General features: G+C 43.9%; 2 protein-coding genes across 2 annotated transcripts in view; one reads left to right on the top strand and one right to left on the bottom strand.

Annotated features, from left to right (window-relative positions):
* The window catches only part of psmd1 (proteasome 26S subunit, non-ATPase 1), a 39,874-nt gene that overhangs the window by 4,672 nt on the left and 10,312 nt on the right, over nucleotides 1–24,890 (bottom strand). The window contains exons 17-22 of the mRNA XM_023819959.2: nucleotides 6,554–6,668; nucleotides 5,184–5,300; nucleotides 4,603–4,705; nucleotides 2,614–2,783; nucleotides 1,839–1,931; nucleotides 1,645–1,731 (exon numbers count right to left, since the gene is read on the bottom strand). Coding sequence (XP_023675727.1) covers nucleotides 1,645–1,731; nucleotides 1,839–1,931; nucleotides 2,614–2,783; nucleotides 4,603–4,705; nucleotides 5,184–5,300; nucleotides 6,554–6,668 — 685 coding nt within the window. The remainder of the gene's footprint in view (nucleotides 1–1,644; nucleotides 1,732–1,838; nucleotides 1,932–2,613; nucleotides 2,784–4,602; nucleotides 4,706–5,183; nucleotides 5,301–6,553; nucleotides 6,669–24,890) is intronic.
* On the top strand, nucleotides 12,430–21,796 carry htr2b (5-hydroxytryptamine (serotonin) receptor 2B, G protein-coupled). Its single transcript, XM_023819960.2, has 4 exons — nucleotides 12,430–12,924; nucleotides 13,595–14,173; nucleotides 18,117–18,317; nucleotides 20,283–21,796. Exons 2-4 carry the CDS (start codon nucleotides 13,915–13,917, stop codon nucleotides 21,185–21,187), a joined length of 1,365 nt encoding a protein of 454 aa, XP_023675728.1. The 5' UTR covers nucleotides 12,430–12,924; nucleotides 13,595–13,914; the 3' UTR covers nucleotides 21,188–21,796.

Below are 24,890 nucleotides of genomic sequence, written 5' to 3'. Positions count from 1 at the left end.
TTTGGGCTCAAGTTGGCTGCCAGTTTTTGCTCTGTTGAAAGCGCAACTGATTTTTGCTGCTATACTGCGGTTAATATATTTTTATGTTAGTTCCACGTATATTCCATTTCCTATTCATTCTCTATTCAGACTCTATTTTTAAGTTTTTTCTACTATTAACGCACTCTGCTAGGCCGATGGTGGGTCACAGCAACATAATTTCGTTCTGATGTGCACTAACTGGTGTATGTTCTGAATGACAATAAGGTGGTTATCCTATTCTAACTAAACATGTCACCTCCACAACTCTGTCATGGCACAAATTCTGGAACAAAAAAGTCTGAACTGTCATGTTTTATGGGCTTTTTTGACATGATTCTGGCATGTCAAAGACTTGACTGTCACAGAGCTGCACCTAATGATTTTTTGTGTGTCAATTTAGCGATTTTTTCCCCTATCAACTGATGTAACAACTAATTTGTTCAATAATGTAATAGAAAAATGTATTACTTCATAAAAAAATACCATAAAGTAACAAAAATAAAATAAAAACCATCAGAATGTAAACATTTTATTGTCTAATAAAGTACAAGGTATGCAAATAAATTCCAAATAAATAAATCAATTCCAATTCAGGAATAAAGGGCTCATAGCAAATGTAGTGAAATTTCATTCAAGTATCACTGGAGATAAGAAAAACTTGTGCAGCTTGAAATGGATATCAGTCCGAAGAGTCAGATCAGATTTCAGGTTCAGGAGATAAACGAGTGCAGATTGAATCAGATTGTAATAACAAACAAGATCTGTTTAGCAGTTCAACATAGCACAATTATCAGTTTGAATAACACTTGGAAAGAGATTACAAGATATCAGTCTGCTAATATTTTTTATAATCAAGATATCAGCATCAGTCTGATGTGTCAATCAATATTCAAAGTTATCAGCACCAGAGCAAAGACAACTACTAAAACAATGGTTATGTGATCAGTCACTTTCCATAATGGAAGACGAGAGATTCCGCTGGCTCACTCTCCATTTATATCAGGTGTCAATGTACCCGCCTGTGACATCTTTATAATTCGTTATTAAATCTGACCCGTAGATCAATCTTTTGTTTTTCACAGAACAAAACATTATGTAAGAACATTCTGCTAAAACGCACCGGAAAGCTGGGCAAGTTTCACCTCTGGCACCCCCTGCCCCAAGCTTGGCAAGCAGCTACCAGTCGATATATCCTCCCACATACTGTAGTCTTGATTTCTAGAGTATTCCCACCAGGAATTTTATGCTGCTTGCATTTCTCCTCAAGACGTGGACAAACCATACTAATCAGGAAGGGAGAAAACCTATATGAGCACCCCCCCACCAATCGCACTCAGCTTGGGTACCCAACTAACGGGAGTGGCAGAGGGCCCTCCCAGGCCTACCCTTAAACTGTACTCACAAATCCATTGCCCTAACCCCTAAAATATGTAAATCAAAGCCCATTTAGCACCCGCTTTAAATCACAAAACTCAATCTCTACTCTTCAGACGTAATATGTTTATTTCTCCAATGTACAAGAATCTTTCTCTAAAGGAACGTAATGAAGGATAAATGTGTCCTAGAGCAAGTCAAACCTTCATACGGGTTTGCTAAACTGCCTGAGATTCTCATTTTACCCACCACTTCCATCTTCTCCTCCTCTTTCTCCCTCTTCTCCTTCTCCTTCTTCTTGGCTTTGGCTGTGATGGAGAGGACAGCTGTGGAGACCTGCCAGAAACACGAGGGGGTGAGAGACAGCACTGTGGGGAAATGACTTCTTACTGCAAGCTGGGCTCCAAAGCAAAGCTTGTGATCTGGCAGGCTGGGAGAATCACCTTCTCTTTCTCCTTCTCTTTCGGCACCTCCAGCGCCGGGGGGTACGCAAAGGTGGAAGGCTTACAGTTAGATCTATACTGCACCTTCGGCATCTGGACAGGAGAACCAGGATCTGTCAGTTTGCAGTCATCATGAATTTGTTCAAAATATTATTTCCATAATTCTCCACGCACATCTCACGTGTGTGTGTGTGTGTGTGTGTGTATAATGCCACGAAGGATTCCCAGGTTGTGTATAACTGAATTTATTATTTTGCTGCTGGCTATAATGAGTGATCTCACCTGTAATGAGCTACTCTGGAACTTGTCAAAAAGCATAACCTAAACATTTAGAGCCATTCCTGCTCACTGAAAAGACCAAACGCCGAGACCAGCGGCGGCTTTTTCAATGTTTCGAGGCTGTGAGACCTCCTGAAGGACGGACACCCAAATCCCAGAATAGATCCCAACAACCCAAACATGTTCTGCCAATATTCGGCAACTGCTTAGAGCTCAGCAACTCTTTAACAAGAGGGAATCGCACATAACGGTACTTATTGTAGGGCAACTAATCAAATTTTAAATTTCAGTTACGATTTCGGCTACCAATAATTATCAAAACAGAATATTAGAGATAAAACTATTTTTCTGCATTTCATTTGACAATGATGCTCCCGCTATGTCTTGTGTTCTAAATCCAGCGCAACCATTTCCAGCCACTTTTTGTTTCTCTGTTGAATTATATTTAGAGTAAAACAGACACAACAGGACCACTGAGACCCAAACCCAGCCATACCTTCAGGTCTTTGTTGAGCCCAATGATAGCAGTGGGGGTGAAGGCCAAGGACAAGAAGTGGGAGAGGGGGAACCAGAACCAGAACTGAGTGAAGACCAGCAGGCCCACCACCGAGGGCATATGGGTGTGGCCTGTGCGGGACTGCAGGGACATGGTGACGTTGCGGCCACCTGGACAGAAAAGGGTGGGACAGGATGAGGACACAGGGGAACCCGGGAGGATCCAGGTCATCAAACCCCCTCACCCACACCCCCAGAACCCAACCCCCACCCCAGATCTCTTTCCAAGCCTCCAGAAATCATTCCTCAATTCACTTGCTTAATATAAACAAAACTGAAAGGGGGAAATGACTTACCCGAACAATGCAATAGCAAAACCAGATTAGTTATGGACGGGGAAAATAAGCTCTTTAATCAGTTATTATAGCGACAAAAGGGAGGAGGATGGATTTACAGTAACAAGGAGGTCAAAATGCACGGTTGGCGATAAGAGATAACGGCAGGCAGAAGCCGCCCTGAGACAGGGGTGAGGAGGCACTGTGATGGTGGCACAGAGAGGGCTTAGACTTCCAGGGACAAAATCAGAATGGGGGAGGGGCCAGGTCTGACCAGCCAATCCCGTACAAGGAGAGGGCTTAACTATCACGGTACCTCTCTGCTTATCCAGTGTCATATTTTGATCTCTATTGCAAAAGGTTTCTAAGCAGTATCCACTGAAAGGAAATCCACCTTTCCCCTCCCAACCTTAAATCACAAAAGCACTGAGCCAAAGTAAAAGGACATCAAAACATCAAGACTATTGCAGACAATAGCCAATCTTTAACATGCTAATTAGTCAATCTGACAAACTCACACCCACTGTTACATTGCAACTGCAAGGTCACTTTGCTCATTTCGTCCTTAGCTGAGGGCACTAATAGCATTTGCAGATTCAAACAACCCCTTAAAAAGCAGCAGGGCTTCAACTTGTGCTATTTTAAGGTTTCCTTCAGTTCATTTACAAAAACAGTTCTATGACAAGAGTGGCTAGATGGCCAGATAAAAAAAGGCTCAGAAGGGTGTACAGAAACAACTTAATCTCACAGTACCAGGAGAATTAAAAAGCAACAATTTGTAATTATCTATTAGTGATAATAAAAGTTTAAGTAGAAGACTGTCCAGTAGATCAAACATAATAAAGAACAGACCTTCAGTACAGACACTGCTGTGTGGACCATGAAACATCAGGATCTCCAAATTAAATACCTGAAATCTCAATGAGGACAGATAATTTAGCAGCGCTATAATAATCTGACAAGGATTGCATCGATGTAATTACCACCATAGACAAGGCTTAATGGTGATATAACAGCTCCCATTAAATGCTTAATAGCCTATTATGAGATAGTGGGGTGATTGTCATTGTGCCCCCTGCATTGTGTATGAACGGCCTTTTAGAACAGGCTATCGCATTAGTAAACTGCACCAAGCCCTGGGACACATTGGTCATTATCATTTCCATGATGGAACTAGGATTCTATATCATCCTTACATTTGTGAAAGTACCCAACATACAAGCATTTAACCAACTGTCTTAAGGGGTAAAACAAAAAACACAATCTGCTTTGGATTAGAATTCTCAGATATGAAAATATGTAAAACACCAGGCATTTCATGTGATGCCATGACTGCTATCACTTTCAAAAAGCCTTTAGACAAGGACAGAGGAATTCAGTTTCTAAAGTATCACCCCTCATAAAACAGGAGGGATTTGGGGAAAACACCCTTCTACAATGGCAGAAATGCAACCTGTAATATCCTTTAGGAGTAATTTGTTTAGGACTCATCGGTGTGACTACTGCATGACAGTATGCTGTATAGTGGTCACATGACTGGTGACATGAACAGCCCCAAAAAGTCCAAGCTCTACAGAAGATATGTGCCAGAAAACACAACGGGTGAGATTACAGCAATTAAGAGTGACACAGTAACAAATCAAAAATTAACTTGCCTGCATCCAAAATGCCCTGCGCGAGGATAGCCCCGAACTTGGCCATGACATCGTCATGCTTGTCGTTGATGACCTTGGAGTACAGCTGCCGGAACTGGTTGACCTGTGCAGAAAGGGAAGGTTGAGAAAGCTCTCCCTGAACGAGTCCTGGGCAATGCAGGTACCTGACATCCAAAGCAACCATCTCAACTTCCCAAAGACACTTCACAGAGCCCGAAAAAAAAATCAGAAATACAGACTGACCTAAAGGAGATACCTGTGTTGGTCTGCTCAGAGAAGCTTCCCACAGCTCCACCAAAGTCTTTCAAGTCAAAAGCATTTGCCTCTGAACAAAGCTTATTCACCACAGCTAGAGCTGGAGAGAATTTAATTCTGACTCCCCCATACATCAAGGCTGCGGATGTACTGAGAGTGACAAAGCACTGTGGTGTTTTGATGACTTGTGGCACTTGAGCAACTTCAGACCTCTGAGCTTAGTTTATGGCGCTAAAGATGTTCTCAAGCATCTCTGGTGTCACAGACTGAGGGAGAAGAGTAGTGAATTATTTCATTCCTAATCTTCATTGACTGATGTCACTCACCTTGGGGCAGGTGACTTCAGTCTGCTGGATCATGATAAGAGCCGAGGCTATGAGGGCTCCTTGCCGCACGTAATTGACTGGATCGTTGGTCATGGGCTCCAGGAGGTTTATCGCTTCCTGCAGAGGAATAGCTGGTATGAGTAGAGATATGCGACACCTGAGATGGCAAAACGCTTTGGCTGACAGCATGTTTCATGGAGCCCAAGGAGCTCTAATCTCAATCACTGCTGAGAGAGAGCAAACAAAGCAAACAGTTTCCACAGAAGAGATGGTCTGTCAATTAGCACACCTGCTTTTCACTGACAGCAGGTAGCCCATCCAAGATTTCCCCACCACCAGCATGACCTTCTCTACAAATGATTAACTAAAGCCAGGGTGCTTCAGAGGAGGCTGAAGCTGACCTCCTATGCAAGTCCAGACAGAGATGAACTATTAGCATCTACTCTCGTGTGAAGCAATAATCTAAGTGCCAATGAATGTGTGCACGGCTGATGTAGATCAGGTTCTTCCTAAGGCTACACCTGGAAGGAGGCAGTTTGCATCACTTTCCTGTGTCTCCTTAACCCGCCGACAGCCTCAGTTCTGAGAGAGATGGCCTAAATCACTCACTTACTGTAATTAAATTGAGCACTTCAGTTCTAGATGGAAAAAAAACACTCACACACTGGCCCCCAAGTTAAGAAGCAAGTAAAACAGGGCCAGGGAGTCTGATGAGATTAACACATTGTACAATAAAAGATTTGGTTTGGTCTGTTAAACTGCATCCCCTACATCAATCTACAATAATGACCCATAACAAAAGCATTACTGCAGTTTCCAGCAAACTTCACTTAAAATTTATGTTTCCTCTGTAAATATCTACCTTGGAAACAATACAAACCCAGGATTTCCCCCATTTCCTAACCACACCCACATTTAATTTATTATTCAATGTACAAAAAAGATAAGATTAGCAGTAAGTCATTCTGTAAATCGTCCTAATTTGAATGCAAATAAAACATTTCTGTTAAAATAAGTAGAGGCTCAGCTATATAAAGTGGACCTGGCACTTGGCCTGAATTTCTTTAGGCCACGGGCTGGTTTGCCAGTGCTGAGCTATTCTTACATCCCAGACGAGGAAGGTGCTGCAGTCTGGGCTCATGCTGGTGACTCAGGCTCATTTACTAACCCTAACCCTTCACTTCGCTTAGTGGCACTGTTCCCCGCGAGGCCACAGCAAGGCTGCCCCCCTGAACAAACCGTAGCTCCCTAGATTCAATTTATTTTTATATAGCGTCCTTGACAACAGCATGGATGTACTTTATTGTATGTCTCTGGAACAGCACCAGAGTCTGTTCTTCCTGGCGCCCTCGTGACCTGCCAGCTCTCACCTTGTTCCCCGTGCCAGCGCAGCAGATGCCCAGTGCCATGGCCGCGCCGCAGCGCACGTGCGGGTTGTAGCTCTCGGACAGCAACGACACCACGCTGGGGCACTGCTCCGGTGTCCTGCCGGGGATGGGGGAGAGACATTACAAGTCAACCGAAATGGTGCAAAATTAATTCACTGGGAACAGGCAGATATGGTAAGGAAGAATTTGGCTGAAATGCGTGTTTAAATGCTTGCAGAAACAAAGTGCTGCTTAAGAGTGTACCAAGTCCTCACAGCTCAAACAGGTTTTCATTTGGATGCCAGAAGCAGCGTGGAAAGTATCACAACATTCTGTCTAAGGTGAGCAGGCATGCAAAGGAAATGCAGCCAAGCTGAATCATTTTCATTAATGAGCTGTACTCTGAAATTGGTGGGGGGGGATTCCCTACTCTCAGACTATAATGAGGCATAAGCGTGTCCAGAGTATAGAGGTGTAACACAAAGCACTTCACGAATGGCACTGTCTTCCAAGGAAAATAATCATCCCTTCAAGCCTCTGCAGTAATAATACTGTGGTGCGCTGCCCCTGTACTCCCCACCTCTAAATGCGATGAAGCCGAACACACAAGCAGACTGAGACACGGGAAACAAGAAAGAAAAAGTATACTGCAGCTACACTAGCTATTTAATATGCATGGAGCAGAGTGAAACACTGCCATACGGTGTTAAGCAGCTTCACAGCATTTTTCTTGCATTTTTAACAGCACTGTGCTTTTGACTACTAGAATTTCCAGGTCTAAGGGGAGGGAAAAATACATAAACTGATGGCAGCCCTAGAATAAGTGATAAATGGAACAATATTTGAGGAAAAATACAATGTGAGACGTCAAAGGAGGAAAAAAAAAAGATAATTTTAAAAACGAATTTCACACAAATAACCAGGTCCTGCTAACTGCTTTAATGCAAGTTTTTTGTACAGTACATTGTCTAAGTAAGCATGCTGACACCACTGCTCCAGTACGTTTCCATCATTGCAGTAATGAGCCAGTCAATGGCCAGCCGTGAGGATGCTGAGCTTCCTGTCTGTGCCAGCCGTCAAGTCCATGCCATGTCTCTTTCGATACAACAAAAGAGCCCCTGATGGTCCAAACTGGGCTCTGAGCCTTTTCGTGAGCCCCTGATGGTCCAAACTCAGTTTGGAGCCCTCTTGTGAGCCCCTGATGGCCGGAACTCTTTGAAAGACCCAAATTCGGCTCGAAGTCCTTTACCAAGCCCCCAGTGGACCAAATTCAGTCTTTTATTAAGCCCCCGAAAGCCCAAACTCAGCTCTAATTCCTTTCATGGACCCCTGATGGCCCAAACTTAATAAACCTGAAAGCCAAGACTGCCTGTACTCAGGATGGCCGGGGGCTGCAGGAAAGGCTGCGTAAGGAGTCACTAAGGGATAGGGGTGGGGGTCTAAACAGCCAGATATCAGGCACACCCTGAGACAGAAAGCAATCTGGTAAAGTTCAAGGAAAAGAAGGGGGCAAGGCTCCTTCCTTGTATCAACCGGCTGAAAGGCCACTACTTTGGTGTTTTACTCAGCTTTAGTTTTTTGATTGTTATATTTTAATAAAAGATGAGAAGTCACATGTGAAGCAGTAACTTTCCAAGCCAATATCAAAAATAGGAAATGGGGTATTTATTTTTTTCCATTGGCATCGGCTACCACCGCCTGATTCAAAGCCTGTCTATTGGATTTCCCCCATCCTCCCAATTTATGTCAGTTATGCGAATCGTAAGGCAATGTCCTACACTGCAGTAAGCCTGAGGCACATGGCTTGAAACTACAAACTATTGAGATGTCAACCGTGTGGAAATTCCTTATATTGAAAACTCAAAGTGTGCCAAGAGGAAGTCAAGATAGACTGTTATTTAATACAACAAATCTAACTAGGCACTTGCAGAAACACCAGAAGGAAGAATACCAAGAAATCACAAGGTTTACGCAAAGAATGCACTGATGCCTACTTTATGTGTATGTATACTTAAATATTTATTAAAAGACTGGATCAGCAAATATGAATATTAAATGGATCTGACCGAATCAGGGTATGAAAACAGCAGATCGGGACAAATTGCTAACGTGAAGCAGGGTAGTTAAAGGTCTAAGCAGGCCGCAGAGAACCAAATGGGAGCAAGATTTAAGCACCACTATGGCAGAATTAGCACTCCTCTCGCTGTGGTCTGACATTACCCCAGGGACACCCAATTGTAAATCAGTCACAAAGATGTTTCTCGTCAAGTGTGGATACGCAAACGTTAATGAAGGCTAATGCTTTGTGCAATCAAAGTAGTGCCAGGTGACAAACAATTAGCGACCTGTGGCTAATGAACCAATTAGATATTATAGGGACTTTGTTCATGCGTGTTGCAGAGGCACAGATGTTTGCTTAGTGATCCTGGGGGTAAAAGGTAGAATTCAGCTGATACGCTGGCACATACACAGTCAGAGGGTTTCAGCTCATACAGAAAGCAGCCAAACCGGGGCGGCAGTGACTTGTCATCGCTACTGGCCTGTGTCTTCACGCACCTTTTTAAATTGTCATGATAGAGCCTGGGCCTTCAAAGGTCTGATGTACTGAAGCAGCAGTCAATGGGGAAGATGGTACTGTGCTGCCAAGTACCACTTTGTCATTTATTTCTCCTTAGACAATATCGCATAGCTTGCTGACCTCGTTGGCAATTTAACACCCAATTAAGGCCTCTCTCTTACTTCTCCATTACAAACACAGGCTGCTCAAATGCACCGAGGCAAAAACACAGATAAATATGAGCCCGTAAATCCTGGAAGTACGGCTTTAAACACAGTGCCGGCACTCGGCTGAAAGCATTCAGCACACATAAATAGTGATCCTTTGTGAGGTCTGCCATGTAATCGTGTTTACCCAACGGAGGCATGGGTAGAGTATTACACATACACATGTCCTCTGAGTTTGGCGTAGTGTCACCCCCTGCTGACTCAGTTGGGGTTTATCAGGAAGTGAAAAGCTTCTGGCTTGAGTGTCTCTTTCAGAAGTTTAACTGGGATTTAGTCATTCAGTCACACAAATGTCAGCCAAAAGCCTGTTGTTCTTAGATGCTGTTTACAAATGAATAGTGACCTATAGTGAAGGACAGTGAATTTGAAGGGTGATTAGATAAGTTACACTTGGGACTAGGGGGCTAAAAGTCACAAACAAGCCAAGTGCAGATATTTCGCTATGCAACATGGTATTTTTTCGTAGGAGTCTGTTTGTCAGAGTGAAGCTGCCCGTAAATGGTGATACACAATGAGATGGTGGCCCTTTTAAGATGACCATGTTCATACTAAATTAATCACATGGGCATCGTTAACGTAAGACTAAATCGATACCATACTGAGCAGCAGCAAGACAAAAAAAAAAAAAAAAAAAAAACTTTAAAGCCTGGGAATTTTCACCTTTTTTATGAGGCTGGACACTGCAGCCTTCAGAAAGCATTGAGTGTGATCATTTCAAGACTCCCAGACTCATCTACAAATGCTGCCATGTGCTCGGCTCCAACGCCGAAGCCAAACAGAAAGAGAACAACAGGATAAGGAAACATGATCTGCGGCAATAAGCTCAGAAATTCAGGGAATGGTCCATTATAAACAGAGTACCCACCAAGACTGCATAACGGAGCACCAGCGGTGACGGCCGTGCAGGCCAGCTGAAGCCAATATACCGGCTTCATTGGTCTTTCGCTGGGGCAAGGATGAATGGCTACAGTAAAGCAGAGCCCAGACTCCTCAAAGGCACAATTAACTCTCATGCAGTTACACTCCAGTACACGCTTACTGTTCTGTTTGGGTTCCGTCCAGGTTCTAGCAGAGTTCACAGCCTGACCAGGATGGGATCTGAACCATGGTAAATGTGATAACTGCTCACACCTAAGGGAAGGACATTTCACTGGCATGCTAATTTAAGGCAATTAATTGCTATGAGCAGAATACGTTGATAACGCATTACAGTACAGGAATGAAATGGCATGATTAAAGCACTCACTGCTAACACAGGCAATCAGGACTTTTGATTTCAGCAATGAGTGACACCCGTAACAGAGCTTTCAACTGCACTTATGGCCCATTCTAACTTATTTGCATCCAACATGTCCTGGGATCGAATTCTCTGAACAAACACGATGCAGTTGGTCTAGTCTAAAGCACAAATAACAGAAACACTGGCCCTTTGTTTCTGCTGATTTCTCCAGTGTGAAAAACAATCCTACCAGAATGTGTCATGAAGGCCAACCAGCTCTCTGGCTCGCTGCAAAATATGGCAGCTCTGGTCAAGATACTTTTACGCTAGACTGAAGAGCTGGAAAATGAAGTAAGAGGCAAAGAAAGAGTCACGAATGACCTCAAGCATCGACCCGGACATGTGGCACGTTAACAAGTCCCGAATCATTTTTAAATCCTCCTGGGGAGGATTCTCCAGGCCGATTCCACTCAGCATAGGCTCCGGCACATGGATGTCTGGCTGGAGCCCTGGGGTCACCTTGCCAACTCCAGCATCCTCCCTACAGTGAGCCGTCAGGCTCAGACTGCGGTCAGCAGACTGGCATGAAAGGAGAGACACCCACCGAGATCCAGTGCTTCTCAGCCAGGGACTCCGGCACCATCCATCATCGCTGCTCCATTGGCGACACACGACATAATTAAACACCATTTCACTCTCGGTATCTAGTTATTGCTTTTCTCCAGCAGTAAATGTGAAAGTAAGTAAGTACAAAAAAAAAAAGTGAGGCAACACAAGTGGCTGCTAAGCATCAGTGTGACTGGTCATTCTTCAAAGTGACACAGCCGATGCCAGATCTATGCGACACGACCAACAAAGCGGAACTACCTCCATACATAATCAGCACAGTCTGGGACAGGTGATGTCCACAAATACCCAGTGCAAAATGCCAAGGTAAAAGCAAACCATGTTCTCCCTGCCGTGGAAATAAAACCGAGTGCCACCTCGGCACACCGCAAGAGCAAACACTGGGGAGTGATGATTAAATCATGAGTGGAAAGAAATAAAAAGGTATATCCCTGTTCACAGTATCAAAGGCAAGAAAGTGTGAATACAGCCCAGCTGAGTCCGGGGTATAAGACATCTAAAGGGGTTGCCTATCTCGACCCTGTGACCTCAGTCACGAACACCAGCATCCCACAAGGAATTTAGTTTACGTTTCAGGATAAACACAATTTTTTTTTTAATTGTAATTGCTTCCAGTGCATCATATTTCCACTGTCTGTGCTAAAGGTAACGTGAGGATCAGAGAACAGGGTTGAGCAATTGGGGTTAAAGGTCTTGCAGAAGGGACTGTCAGTGACATCACTCTGCCAGACATGGGAACCAGCAATCTTCTGATAACAGACGCAGAGTCATAACCCACATAGACATACACCATCCCATCTTCTACAACTACTTAGGAAATAGACGTGATGCCAGTTTCAAAGAACGGTATTTGTTTTAAGCCAAGTGATGCAGATCTTTGGGTTTTATAAACACTGACAGAGGAGGTCTAGCACTGGAAAATCAGTAGAGCAGCATCCATGGCTGGACACGAGTGCAGCAGCGAGACAAATATAAAGAGCAGGTCAGCCATGTCAGAGGGAAATGACCTCCCAGAACCTTAGGCACTCATCCAGCTGAAAGGCATTTAGCTGCTGTCCCCTCGCATGGGCATTCAAGCAAACTCCAAGGAGGGGAGGAACAAGGGGTGGGGGGACCCAAGTCAACTAGATCCAAAATATATGAGAGAGAGAGAGAGAGAGAGAGAGAGAGAGAGAGAGAGAGAGAGAGAGAGAGAGAGAGAGGGGGGAGGGAGAGGGAGAGGGAGAGAGGGAGGTAGAGAGAGGGAAAAGGACACAAAGAGAAACTCAGAAGTTATGAGCTGCAATGACAGAATCATCTGAGGATCCTCTGAGCCAAAGAGAAAGCCTAGAAGAGATACAGGGAACGTGGCTCAAAGAGAATCAAGAAATCCAGTGAGATACCGAAATCAGGGCAGCCAGAATTACAAATCAAAGGAGAATAAGGGGGATGTGGATCAGACAGAATCAAGACATCCATTGAGAATACAGAGAATCTGCTACAGGACCAAAAAAATCCAGCGAGAGTACAGGGAATGTGGATCAAAGAGAATCAAGAAATCTGGTGAGAATACAGGGATTGTGGATCAGACAGAATTAAGAAATCTGGTGAGAATATAGGAATCTGGGACAAACAGGATCACGGAATGCTCATCATTCACTGGGCACAGAGGGATGTACAGTCTGTGAGAATGATCTGAACTCCAGATCTGATATATCCTGAAGATGAAGCCTGACCCTGAACTGTGAGCCAGAGGACATCCCAGGTAAGAAAGACTCTCAATTACATCCTGACACCACATTTAAGCTCTAAATGGAGGTAAGAAAATGTCATTGAGAGCAAGCTAATTGTATAAAATGTTTACATCCGCTACATTTTACAGATTCCCATAAGCTAACTGCACTGCGTATTGGTAGCTAGAATTTCACAGTAAACACCAGTAAAACCTTTTCAGCAAGGGCAGTTACAGGAGTATCTGCACTGAATCAAAGCACTGAATGAGCATCCTGGAAAACTGTTACATTCACATTACATCTAATGCACTTGAAATGTGAAGCTGCATGGTTACTGCAATAAAAGCAGCGTAAATGAAGTCTTTCTATCAGTATCAACAATGCAATAAAAGCACTAGATCACTTTCCCACGCTTGAAATCTACAAGGAACAACCCAGCCCCAATAACACAGAGCACAGGGACAACACAATATGCTTACAGACTGCACTAAAAGTAAATGAAGAGAATCTACTAAAAATAATATATGAATCTATTAAAAATAAAGAATTCAGTCCAAAACTCCCACAGAGCAAATGAAAGTTAACAAGGCAGCTCATTCAGGTGTCATTTACAAGTGGTTTTCATGTTTCACTTCTTCCGTGAGTCAGACACATCAGAGTAAATGTGCAGCAAGCATGATGGATGTGGTGTCCTGTCTCCAGGTCAAGACGAGCGCACAAGCCTGAGCAGCGGGGCAACACGCGACCGCCTATGAAGCAAGCCAAGGGACTTTATTTGCTTACCTGTGGAAGTACAACGTGTTGACGGATTACAGGCACTTTCAGTCAAGAGCGACACCTGGCTAGAGTATTTCAACTCACATCCAGGAGATGCACTCCCCATAAGCAGGACCATCAAAAGTGCCCCCCCCACCCCCCAACCTGTGGGCCCCGGTGATCATGCTGGCCGTGTCCCCTGAGGAAGCCAGAGCAGAGCCCCTACTCACACACCAGCTGGCCACAGTGACAGATCCCACCACTAGATGCCCTCACTGGCACCCGACGCCTCAGGCCTCATTAATGGCTCTGCAGCAGGGGAAGGTGGCGAGTTGCACTGGGCCTCGCTGCTCATCATTGTCGTCATCCTCCCCACCATCGGGGGCAACATTCTGGTCATTCTTGCAGTCTCCTTGGAGAAGAAGCTGCAGAACGCCACTAACTACTTCCTAATGTCACTGGCGGTGGCCGACCTGCTGGTGGGGCTGCTGGTGATGCCCATCGCCCTAGTCACCGTGCTCTTCAGTAAGTACGCGCCCGTGGTCACGCCACAAGGTCAAGACACTTGCTTAGGGCTGCAGCAGCTAATGGATTACATCAATAATAATTGGTAATAAAAAAATGACAAGCTGTTGTGTAAATAAGATAAATAACATAAGGTTATTTAGTTTGTTTAATAAAATGACAATACATAGACCTGTTCCTGTAGGAAAGGTAGCCTTAAATGACTTCTGTTGTGATCTGGCGCTATATAGAAAATAAAATAAAATTTGACACAAAGATTCTCTACACAGTGTAAAGGTTGTATTACAACGGTGACTTAAAAATACTTCGTTTTTTTTATAAAGCATTTGCAGTTCTCTTTAAACCCTGTGTTTTGCCCCAACTAATCAATTAGTTGACTGCTTGATCACATGATTAATTAATTATCAAAAATTGTTTTTTTCCAGCCATACACTTACTTTGCCTTTTTAATTCCATTTCCGGGGCAAGTTGCGCTGATTTCCAAGTGGTTAATTTTATTCAGATGGAAAGTTGTATTACACCTGCAGACAATCCATCTTCTCAGCTGGACGCCATGCTAACGAGATAATTATCTGTATGCATGCAATCATCTGCATAAATAAGCATAGCTGCATGCTTCGCATACCGCCTCCCCTGCATCAGAGGATTGTGGGTATCATGGAGTCACTAGCAGAAGATGTATACAAAGGGGGAGAGAGGGGGTCTCCAAATGGAATAAACAGAGCATGATTGCCTTCAATAACCAAGTGCCACAATAAAAAGCAGACCTCACTCCCAAGTAGGAACAAGGGAAGGAGCTGATCAAAGATCCCAGCTGTGGTATGCTGGAGCAAGACTGTGAACTCAGAAGTTCAAACGAACACTTGTAAATTTCTGCCAAACACACACAAAAAAAAAATGAACTGGAAAAAAGTTGCAGAGCAATGCGTCTGGGTGCGTGAGCCTGAGAAAGGCCAGCGCGCATACCATTGTGTGACTCAGGCTCCGCTCACACGGGCAGGTAAATATCAGCCGGACACTCCATGTACATACAGAGGGTCACTCTCTTTCAGTATAGCAAGCCATCCTGCTCTGTGTCTGGATGAGACTCCCCAGTCTCAAATACAAAAAAAAAAAATTCAGCTCGACCTCCGGTCTATCACCAATACCCAAATGAGCCGTTACTCCCGCTTATTTGGATTCGATGAGATGTGGCAGTGGTCCATTCATGCAGCCCCTCCATGAACAAAAAGGCCGATTATATCAGACCTTCGAAATCAAACGCTGCAATGCGTACAGACCAGATGGCCTGAGGCAGGTACAGTGTGCACCTTCCCTTAAGAGCTTACACTACAGGCCATACAAACTGGCCAAAAACTGCACGTACACATCGGAATACCCATTCTTCACTAGAGTGAAATCACCATTAGTTTGCTAACTATTTCCACTTAGAAGGCCCACAGGGCAAACCTACTGGGTATACTGGAAAGGATGGATTGAGGAAGTCAATAAACATCACAATTACACAACCAAACACAACAAGGGGGTTGCTGAGCTTTTACAAGCAAACATTATTTACTTTCCTACAACTCAAGTAGGAGTATATCCATTGGAAATAAAATACACACAAGACAAGGCCAGAAATCAAATACATAGAAAGATAGTCCATTCTAATGCAGGACAAGCCTCGAGAGACCAATTACCAGAAGTAGATGACTGGACTGTGGGAGGAAGCATGAAGGAGGACATGCAGGCTCTACACATAGGGACCAGGGGACAGGCTTCAAACCCCCGAGAGCCAAGCCAAAGACCAGTACACTCGAGACACCCAAGCCAAGAGCAAAGCTGAAGACCAGTACACTTGAGACACCCAAGCAGAGAGCAAAGCTGAAGACCAGTACACTCGAGGCACCCAAGCTGAGAGCAAAGCTGAAGACCAGTACGCTCAAGATTCTTAAGCCAAGAGCACAGCAGAAGATCAGAATACTCACGGCGCCAAGCTGAGAGCTCAGCCGAAGACCAGTACACTCCTGCCCTGACGTGCTCTGCTGGCCAAGTCTCTTTATATTCCCCCGCATTATGGATTTTAGGTCATGGCTCTACCACAGCCTGCTAACTTAAGAGAAGGAAGCATTTAGCAAAATAAAATACATGACCACCTTCTTGTGAGTGTAGGAGCCATGACTGATCTGTCATTTACGGCTGAAGTAACATGAGGCTTTGAGAAAAGTCTGCTGGTGAAGAGACTATGAATTAGCTTAAACCAGCACCAACTGGCTTCAGTCCAGTCTGTCAGCAAGGACTCATTCACATATCCAAACGCTTCCTCCATGTCACTCTCTACACAGCAGACACCACATTAACATTCCTGTGGAAAAATAACAGCCCACTTTTGTTGTAATAACTCCTTAAACAACTGTCCCATTGTTTCCCTTAAAACCCCCACTTTGCTGGTACACTTTGCCCAGTAAGAAATAACTCCATCATCCATCATTCCCAGCAGCATAAATAAACTATTTTACATTGTCAGGTTAATATTAATATGAAATTAAAACAGCTAGTAACTTACAGAGTGGAATTAGTAACACTTGGTATGATGCCCAGTTTGATCTTTAGAAGTGAGTATGGACTGACGATCTGCTGGACAAATAGGCATTTGGCATTTTGTCAAGCTCTTGAGACATCAGACAGCGCGGAGAGGTACGCTGCCGGGAGGGCAATGCGACCTTCTGCAGCAGCTCAGACTGCACATGCCATCCTGCAACCAAAAGCAGCAGCAACAGGTGGCACGGGGTGCAGCTCCAGGGAGGACTGACAGCAATATGCCATTCAGCTTTGAGCATCTTTTTGAGGCCAGAGCACTACAGAAACTACTGATCTCGATCTGCTCAAGGGCAGGACACAGACAGCAATGCTGATGAAAGAACATCACCAAATCACCATCATGCAAATGGCCTGATAATGATACAACTGCAGGTTAAAAGACCGTTCAAAGATCCGGGTAACAAAAGCTTCTGTTGGTGTCATAAATACAGGATATATGGAGAGAGAACTACCAACTCCTGTAAGCACATTAAAGCTATTTACAAATGTGAAAAGAAATATCTTAATATGGTTAACTAAATCTTCCCAAATGATGTTACAGAGCTCACATACAAAAGGTTCCATTTCAAACACCAACACTGCCAAATGGACCTAATATGCATGGTCACACTGTTGTCAAAAATCAAAAGCAATGATCACTCAGTCTATTACTGAACAATCTGGTTATTCAACAGGACGTGCAGAAATCCCATCAAGGCCTTACTAACCTTCCGTTTGCATTTCACATCAACAATAAAAGCTGTAATGACATGGATGTTTCCCGCTTCTATCCGTGATGACTCACGCCTTCATTGTGACCTGGCCCTCACTGCACACTTCTGGATATTCCCATTCCTCACTCTTCCCATCTACAAAGCATTCCCATCGCTCTTGTTAGAGACATGCAATGCTCAGCTCTCCTCACCAGCACAATTAAACACTTCATGCCAGCAGTGAAGACTCAGTGGAGTGAGCGCTTGCTTGCCCTGGCTAACTGAAGGGGAGGATCAGGACATACAGATCAGGGGATCTTTGAGAATACAGAAAAATTAAGTATGGGCCAGAAGGACAACCAGCGTTGAACAGACTTCAACTAAATTGACTGTTCAGGCAGCCTTTGCTCTGTTGAGTTGGGACAAACATAAGCCTAAATAGCAACGTCACACTAGTTCATGGTCACTAAATCAAAGGAATCTCACAGAAATATGACTGACCTAACCTCTGCTTATTTCCCCAGCATTAGTGATTACTTCATTAGGTCATTTCTGTATCAGGTGCCTGTGTTACTCTGTACAGCACGAGTGCTGGTCATTTTTGAACACATGATGACGAGTGCCTCTCTTTCCCTGTCTCCCCCCCCCCCCACCCCGCCTCACCATAGACTCTGGCTGGCCCCTCCCAGAGTTCCTCTGCCCTATCTGGCTCTTCCTGGATGTGCTGTTCTCCACTGCCTCCATCATGCACCTGTGTGCTATCTCTCTGGACCGCTATGTCGCCATCAAGAGGCCCATCCAGCACAGCCAGTTCAAGTCCAGGGCCAAAGCCATGATGAAAATTGCTGTGGTGTGGCTCATATCCATCGGTGAGTATGTTTTATAAACCAAGCAAACTGTAAGACTGCAATGTCTCTATTCAAGACCTTCCCCTAACCGAGAAACAACCAATATTCCTGAAGCATGTTTTTAGAACCTCCTCAAAACAACATCCATTTTCACATGGATTCCCCTATACATGACCTGTCCTCATATATACAACACAGCTTATGGCAGTGCTATAGATAAAAGGATCAACGACCCACCTCTTAAAATGCAAAACGTTAACTGCAGAAAAATTATTCTATTAGAGTCTCTGGGATTTTGATTTGATTTAGAATTAAAGATTTCAAAGCAGTGTGAAAGCTTATCACAGGCTTTGGTGCAGGATTAAAATGAGGGCAGCTTATTTCCACAAAGCATGCTGGCAGAGGCTAAGGCATCCCCACCCAGGGAAAGCCTGTAGCTTTATCTTAAATATGTTTATTGTCAATTGGTTATGCAAACAACCCGTCTTCAAACGCAATACAACCGCCGTCTTGAAAACGTGTAGTTGCAAACTTAGAAAATCACGATTTATTAAAAAAAAAAAAAACAAGTAACAATAATGGATGTATGGACAAATGAAGACCCAAGTTTTCACTGTGATCTGACTGGAAGAACAGAACAGATTCAAGATGACAAGAATTCAATGGCATGATAAGAAAAAAAAAAGCCACTATAGGGTTGCACAATATTGGAAAAATTTAAAATATGATTTTGTGACTCCTTTGTGATATTTATAAAGCAAAAAATGAGTTAATTTAGCCAAAATAAACTATAACCAAATAGAACTTATCTATGGTGTCAGTCAAATTGGTGGTGTTGAGCGCATGCAAAGCTCATACGAAAGCGGCGACATTAAACTGATTTTTTTACATGCACTAGATAATCTTGAAAAGGAACCATCATTAAAACTGCATCGCTTGCCAAGTTGTGTTTCTTATGACAGATTAAGAATGTTTTAGCAAAACTTAACCTCCCCCCCCATGTGAGAACTGCATGAGAACATGTCAATTTTAATATCACAAATCACCCAGATCTATAAAATACTATAATAGGCATTTTTGAATTTATTATAAAATACTTTGTGATGATGTCATTCTCTGCTAGTACCAGTTTTTCCACACGAATGGAAAACACACACAAGTACTACCACTGACCAAACATGCGTTACCTGGTACAATGGAAAATCGCTTTGTCTCACACAGACTTCAAAAACAGACCCAAAATGCAGTCTGATTAATACAGCCTGTGAACAGAAGAATATACAAGCTTTTACTAGCTGTCTGAGCACAATGTCTCCTGACCAAGCACTTCACCACACATCACCAGATAAGTGGAAAGTAATTATATTCAGATGAGGTCAATGCCAGTAATGGAGTAGAAGTTCACTGCATTGTTAAAGTTATATTTAATAAGGATCAGGTATTAATGGCCTGTTTACAGTGTTTGACGGTTTTAGGCAGTTATTTTCCAGGGGGAAAACTGCCTTACGACATTGTTTCAAGAGCCCAACTGCATCTGCAGCTGTAAGCAAACAGAAGACATGACATGGGGGTGGTTTGCGGCTCAGTGGCTCAGCACGGTGTGCCTGTGACTGGAAGGTCACCAGGTCAAATCCCAGGGGCGGCAGTACGATTTAAGCTTCGTGCACCTAAGCAAGGCCCTTTACCCCAATTTCTCCTGGGACTGTCTGATCCTGCCTTCTGAAGCATATGCCACATTGAATAGGTAGACAGAGAGCCCCAAATGGTTTGCTGATGGTACCACCAGTCATTTCCTTCATTACTGCTTGTATTACACTTCTAAAGCTCACAAGAAGAATTAACGGACACAAGACCTAAAGATTGTGAATTGTAGGTGAACACAGATCCCCAAAATAACTGCCAGTGCGATAGACAAACTAGTTGCTTTCTGTCACTGCACGTACTGCACAAATCACAAGAAAAATGATGGGATCTGCTCTCTTGCAGGTATAGCGATTCCCATTCCCATCATCGGGCTGAGGAACTCCTCTCTTCCAAATAACATCACGTTCAGCGACAGCCACGCGTGCGTGCTCAAGCCTGACAGCTTCCATGACTTCATTGTCTTTGGCTCACTGGCAGCGTTCTTCATACCGCTCACCATCATGATGGTCATCTACCTGCTCACCATCCTCGTGCTGAGGAAGAAAGCCTGTCGCCTGAGGGCCAGGGTGTCCCACTGCCTCAGCAGACACACCATCTCCTCCGTCCTCCAGAAGGAGCTACCTAAGGAACCATGGCCAGGGAGGGCAGCTGGGCTGGACAGCCCCTGGAGCAAGCAGACGCCCAGCCACGGTGACCAGGACACCAGGGACGAGGTGCCTATCCGAAGGATGTCCACCATGGGCAAGAAATCCATGCAGAACCTCAGCAACGAGCAGAGGGCCTCTAAGGTCCTGGGGATCGTCTTTCTGCTCTTCGTTGTCATGTGGTGCCCCTTCTTCATCACCAACGTCACCTCCGTCCTTTGCCACAGCTGTGACAAAAATGTTGTGGGCAGGCTGATGGAGATCTTTGTGTGGGTGGGCTACGTCTCCTCAGGCATAAACCCCCTGGTCTACACCCTGTTCAACAAAACTTTCCGACAGGCTTTCAGCCGCTACATCACGTGTGACTATGGCAGCGCGCCCCCCCCCAAGGTGGCCCGCCAGTGCCACGGCAAGATCTCCTTCCACTCTTCCGTGGCTGAGAACTCCAAGCTGTTCATGAAGAATGGTATAAACCCCGCAACATACCAGAGCCCACTCCGGCGGCGACCGGCACCCATAGCCCCCCCTCCCAGCATCCTGCTGGACACTCTGCCCCTCAAAGAGATCGGCAGCAAAGCAGAAGAACAGGTCAGCTACCTGTAGCTTTCAGAAGGCAGTAACAGGATACAAACTGAGCCTTACAGGACTAGGAAATGGCAAGCAGATGATGGAACAGATGATTCACCAAGACATGAAAAAGTTACTATGAGTTTCATCTCGAGAAGCAAATAAAATTTGTGCTTTTCCCACCATAGTGGGCATGGTGCCTAGCCAGGGCCCTTTGACAGCAGCCCTATAAGCTCTGGATGTAGATTTATATTGCCACAATTAATTTTCTGGTGTGCCGAGTCAATATGCTGTCCTACAGACCCTCTGACATTACCTGGAAAAGGGCTGTCATGAACAACACTGGGTAATGCCTCAAACACAATAACCTTCCTGCCTTCCTCAGTGCTCTGGGCGATGGGTTCAGACACCGCAGTAGTAATCCCGACGCTAAAGGGGGGCCTCCGCCAATCGGTAACAGCCTTGCCGGGTCACAAGTATCAAATCTATGGAATCAGATTTCAGAGACAAGTGCAAACATGCTTTTACAAATAATGCACATGGTAAAATATGCAGCACATAAGATGGTCCAAAAAACATAAAAAGCACTTGGTTTTCGGAAAGGAAAAAAAAAAAAAATTGTATAACAATTTCACTTTTGTCAACATAAACATCGTCTTGGGTTTCCTTGCACTTTATTCAGCAGTGGTCACTGTACCTTATCATAAAAAGTGGCCTCCAAGGGGAGTTTATGGGTTAAGTCAGTTTCAAATTAAGAAATCCAAACAAACTTCCAGACATGTTTACGGAGTCCACGTTTTCAAGGCCAGAACACTGATGTCACACATTACTACTCATGCGAGATGTTCTCCAGTGGTTAGCTAACTGAAGAGGGTGCCCTTCGGCGGACCGACAGCTACGTACAGTTCATGGATCACATCCCAAAGTATGGAGGAGGGAAGAACCTTCATCTAGAACACGATCCAAATAATTACTGCCCGTTTATAATCCATTTCAGAAATTCTGTGCATTTCAGCCATCTATCAATTCTAATTTTTGTCATAATGAACAACCAAAGAATGCATGATGTGGCTGGCACAAATTACCCCAGCTGGGAATGCTGGCCAACAAAGGCATCCATGTGTAGAGAAGGAAAATTCAGGCCCATTGGGTCTAACCAGCTGAGTATAAAGATTCACCCATCACAGTGTGCTCAACTGGTTGGGTGAAACAAAACCTTGGTCTGGATTTGTACTTTCTGGACCTGAACTTTCCACCTCTGCCCATGTGGCTACTGGACCATGACCAGTGGTTTCGTCAGGCCACAGAATGGCAGGACTACTTACAGTACAGAATTCCCAGGAAGACCATTCAGCACTCCCACACTGAATTAGGCAACATTGGAACTACTTTTGCTAGGTTACTTGAAAACAAGAACGAAAGAGGGACTTAAACATTGCATAGTGCAGGATGCAGGATTTCATTGGCTCATTCACCTTTTATATAATGTCTCAATGCATCAGTCCGTGACAGCTTTATGATTCATTATTAAATCTGGCCCACAGATCGATCTTTGTTTTATATTCTGTGGAAAACAAATGTAATGCCATTCCGCTAATCTAGTGCATCAGCAAAAACAGTGTTGCACTATGACATCACTAGGCAATAGGAATTTTTCAGCCGTTACAGTATAATTTTATGGGACCACCGTCATATATATAGTCCATCATTGACCAAAATGTCCTATTGCGGTGCATGACTGTATTGAAATAACAGATGACTGCATTGGATGATCAGACATTTTTCATAGTGGAGAAGATGGATTTAATCGGCTCATTCATACTGGAGGTCTCAAAGCACCTTACATTCCATTGATCATATATTTTCCACAGCATAAAAAGGACATAATTTCACTAATGTGTGGAGCAAGTTTCACCGTTGGTAACCCCTCTCCTCTCACACCTGGCAAGTCGCTCAGAGGGTAGCAGGTATTACAATCGATGATATTAGACAAAAATATACCGGTTATCACTATCGGTCAAAATTTCCACATCGTTGCACCACTAACGATATGACCGTTACTGAAATGGGACTGTCATATGCCGTTAAATTAGTGCCAAAACTCGTGCGAATAAAAACCACGCGCGCATATGCGCTCGTGAGCGGAAAACCCATCCTCTCTACATGCTCGCGTTTGCACAGCACTCGCTTGCTCGCTCGATCGGCGTTACATTAGTGCCAAAAGTCGAACCTGAAAACCCATCCTCTCTACGCGATCGCGTTCGCTGGACCCTCTCTACGTGCTCGCATCTGCACGGCACTCGCTCGCTTCACAGGATGAATTTTGACACTTTGGAGGCGGGAACAGTGGCTAATATCTCCGCTCCTTTGATTGGTTTTTTAAAATATTGACTATGATTGGCTATTTGCTTTGGTAGAAGATGAAGATAACGTGTCACTGACCGCGGTTAAGTTAGCCTCATATTCGATATCCAGTTTTAGGGCTTTAATAACTTTTAATGGAAGTAAGGTGGGGCGTTTTTAATGACAGAATCGTGATGTCCAGTACATAGACAAGTACATATGTCCAGTACTTATTTTTGTGCTTCAAACCATTTCGTGATTTGTGCAAAATCGTGTTAATAGCTAATATTATATGTTCTTTCAGCTGTAATGACATGATGGTTTAGCATTTTGGGCTTAATGTTTGAATGTATCCATATAATGTGCAATGGCACAATACATGAATGGGTTAGTAACTTTAAAACTAGACAAGACAGGCACATCTAGTGGAGTGTGCTTTGATCAGTGGACTACAGGGAACAATGCACACCCCTTGGATTTTCAGAATAACTTTCTCTCTAACAGTTATTAACACATTGTAAGCATATTACATGCCATTGCTCCATTTCATACATATTGACAGTTAATTGATAACACAAATTAATCCATAAATTAGTTGTAAAGTGTGATTTAGGCAGTGCACCATGGGACAAAGCAAATGTACCACAGTTGAATTGTTTGATTACGTGTTTCATCACATTAAAGTGATCTTGAAAATCCAAGGGGTGTGCATTATCCCCCAGAGTCCACTGATGAAAGCACACTCCATAGGACATGGCTGTCCCGTTTTGTTTTAGAGCTATTAACCCCTTAGTTGTTGCTCCATTGCACTTTAAGTTGATGCAATATAATAATTAATAACTATTAGACAAAAATAATATGAAAATCCATATGAGGCTAACTTAACCGCGGTCAGTGACAAGTTATTTTCATCTTCTATCAAAGCAAATAGCCAATCTTAGTCAATATTTTAAAAAACCAATCAAAGGAGCGGAGATATAGCCACTGATCCCGCCTCCAAAGTGTCAAAATTCATCCTGTCGAGCGAGCGAGTGCTGTGCAGATGCGAGCGCGTAGAGAGGGTCCAGCTCTTTATTATAACACCTGTTTTTCTGCCCCCATTTCCAGTCATATGGTGCAATGCAGTCCTGTCATTTGTTGATGCAGCTTAGGTGAAAAAAGGGAGCGCTTGGTTTGATGCAAAGGGTCTCCTTGCTAATGGAAACATGGCAGAATCCATGTCATTAAAGAAAGATTGCTTAGGTGTATGAATCGAGACATCTCTGTGACATCCCAGCCCAGCTCATCTGAAGGGTTACTGTTAAGACTTTCTAAACACCACTAAGATTTACAATGGGTTTGTCTTACAGCCGATTGATCACAACAACAATATCGCATAGCCTTTTTTGGGCTTAAA

Source organism: Paramormyrops kingsleyae, chromosome 15, assembly GCF_048594095.1.
Source record: "Paramormyrops kingsleyae isolate MSU_618 chromosome 15, PKINGS_0.4, whole genome shotgun sequence".
Lineage (NCBI taxonomy): Eukaryota > Metazoa > Chordata > Actinopteri > Osteoglossiformes > Mormyridae > Paramormyrops > Paramormyrops kingsleyae.
Note: the sequence above shows the minus strand (reverse complement) of the source record. Positions and strands in the feature narration are given on the sequence as shown.

Bases quoted from the DNA above. Each gene is read 5' to 3' on its own strand.
- htr2b (XM_023819960.2), top strand. From the start codon at position 13,915: ATGCCCTCACTGGCACCCGACGCCTCAGGCCTCATTAATGGCTCTGCA. The intron at 14,174-18,116 runs GTAAGTACGCGC...GCCTCACCATAG, and splicing joins CCTAGTCACCGTGCTCTTCA to ACTCTGGCTGGCCCCTCCCA. The intron at 18,318-20,282 runs GTGAGTATGTTT...GCTCTCTTGCAG, and splicing joins GGTGTGGCTCATATCCATCG to GTATAGCGATTCCCATTCCC.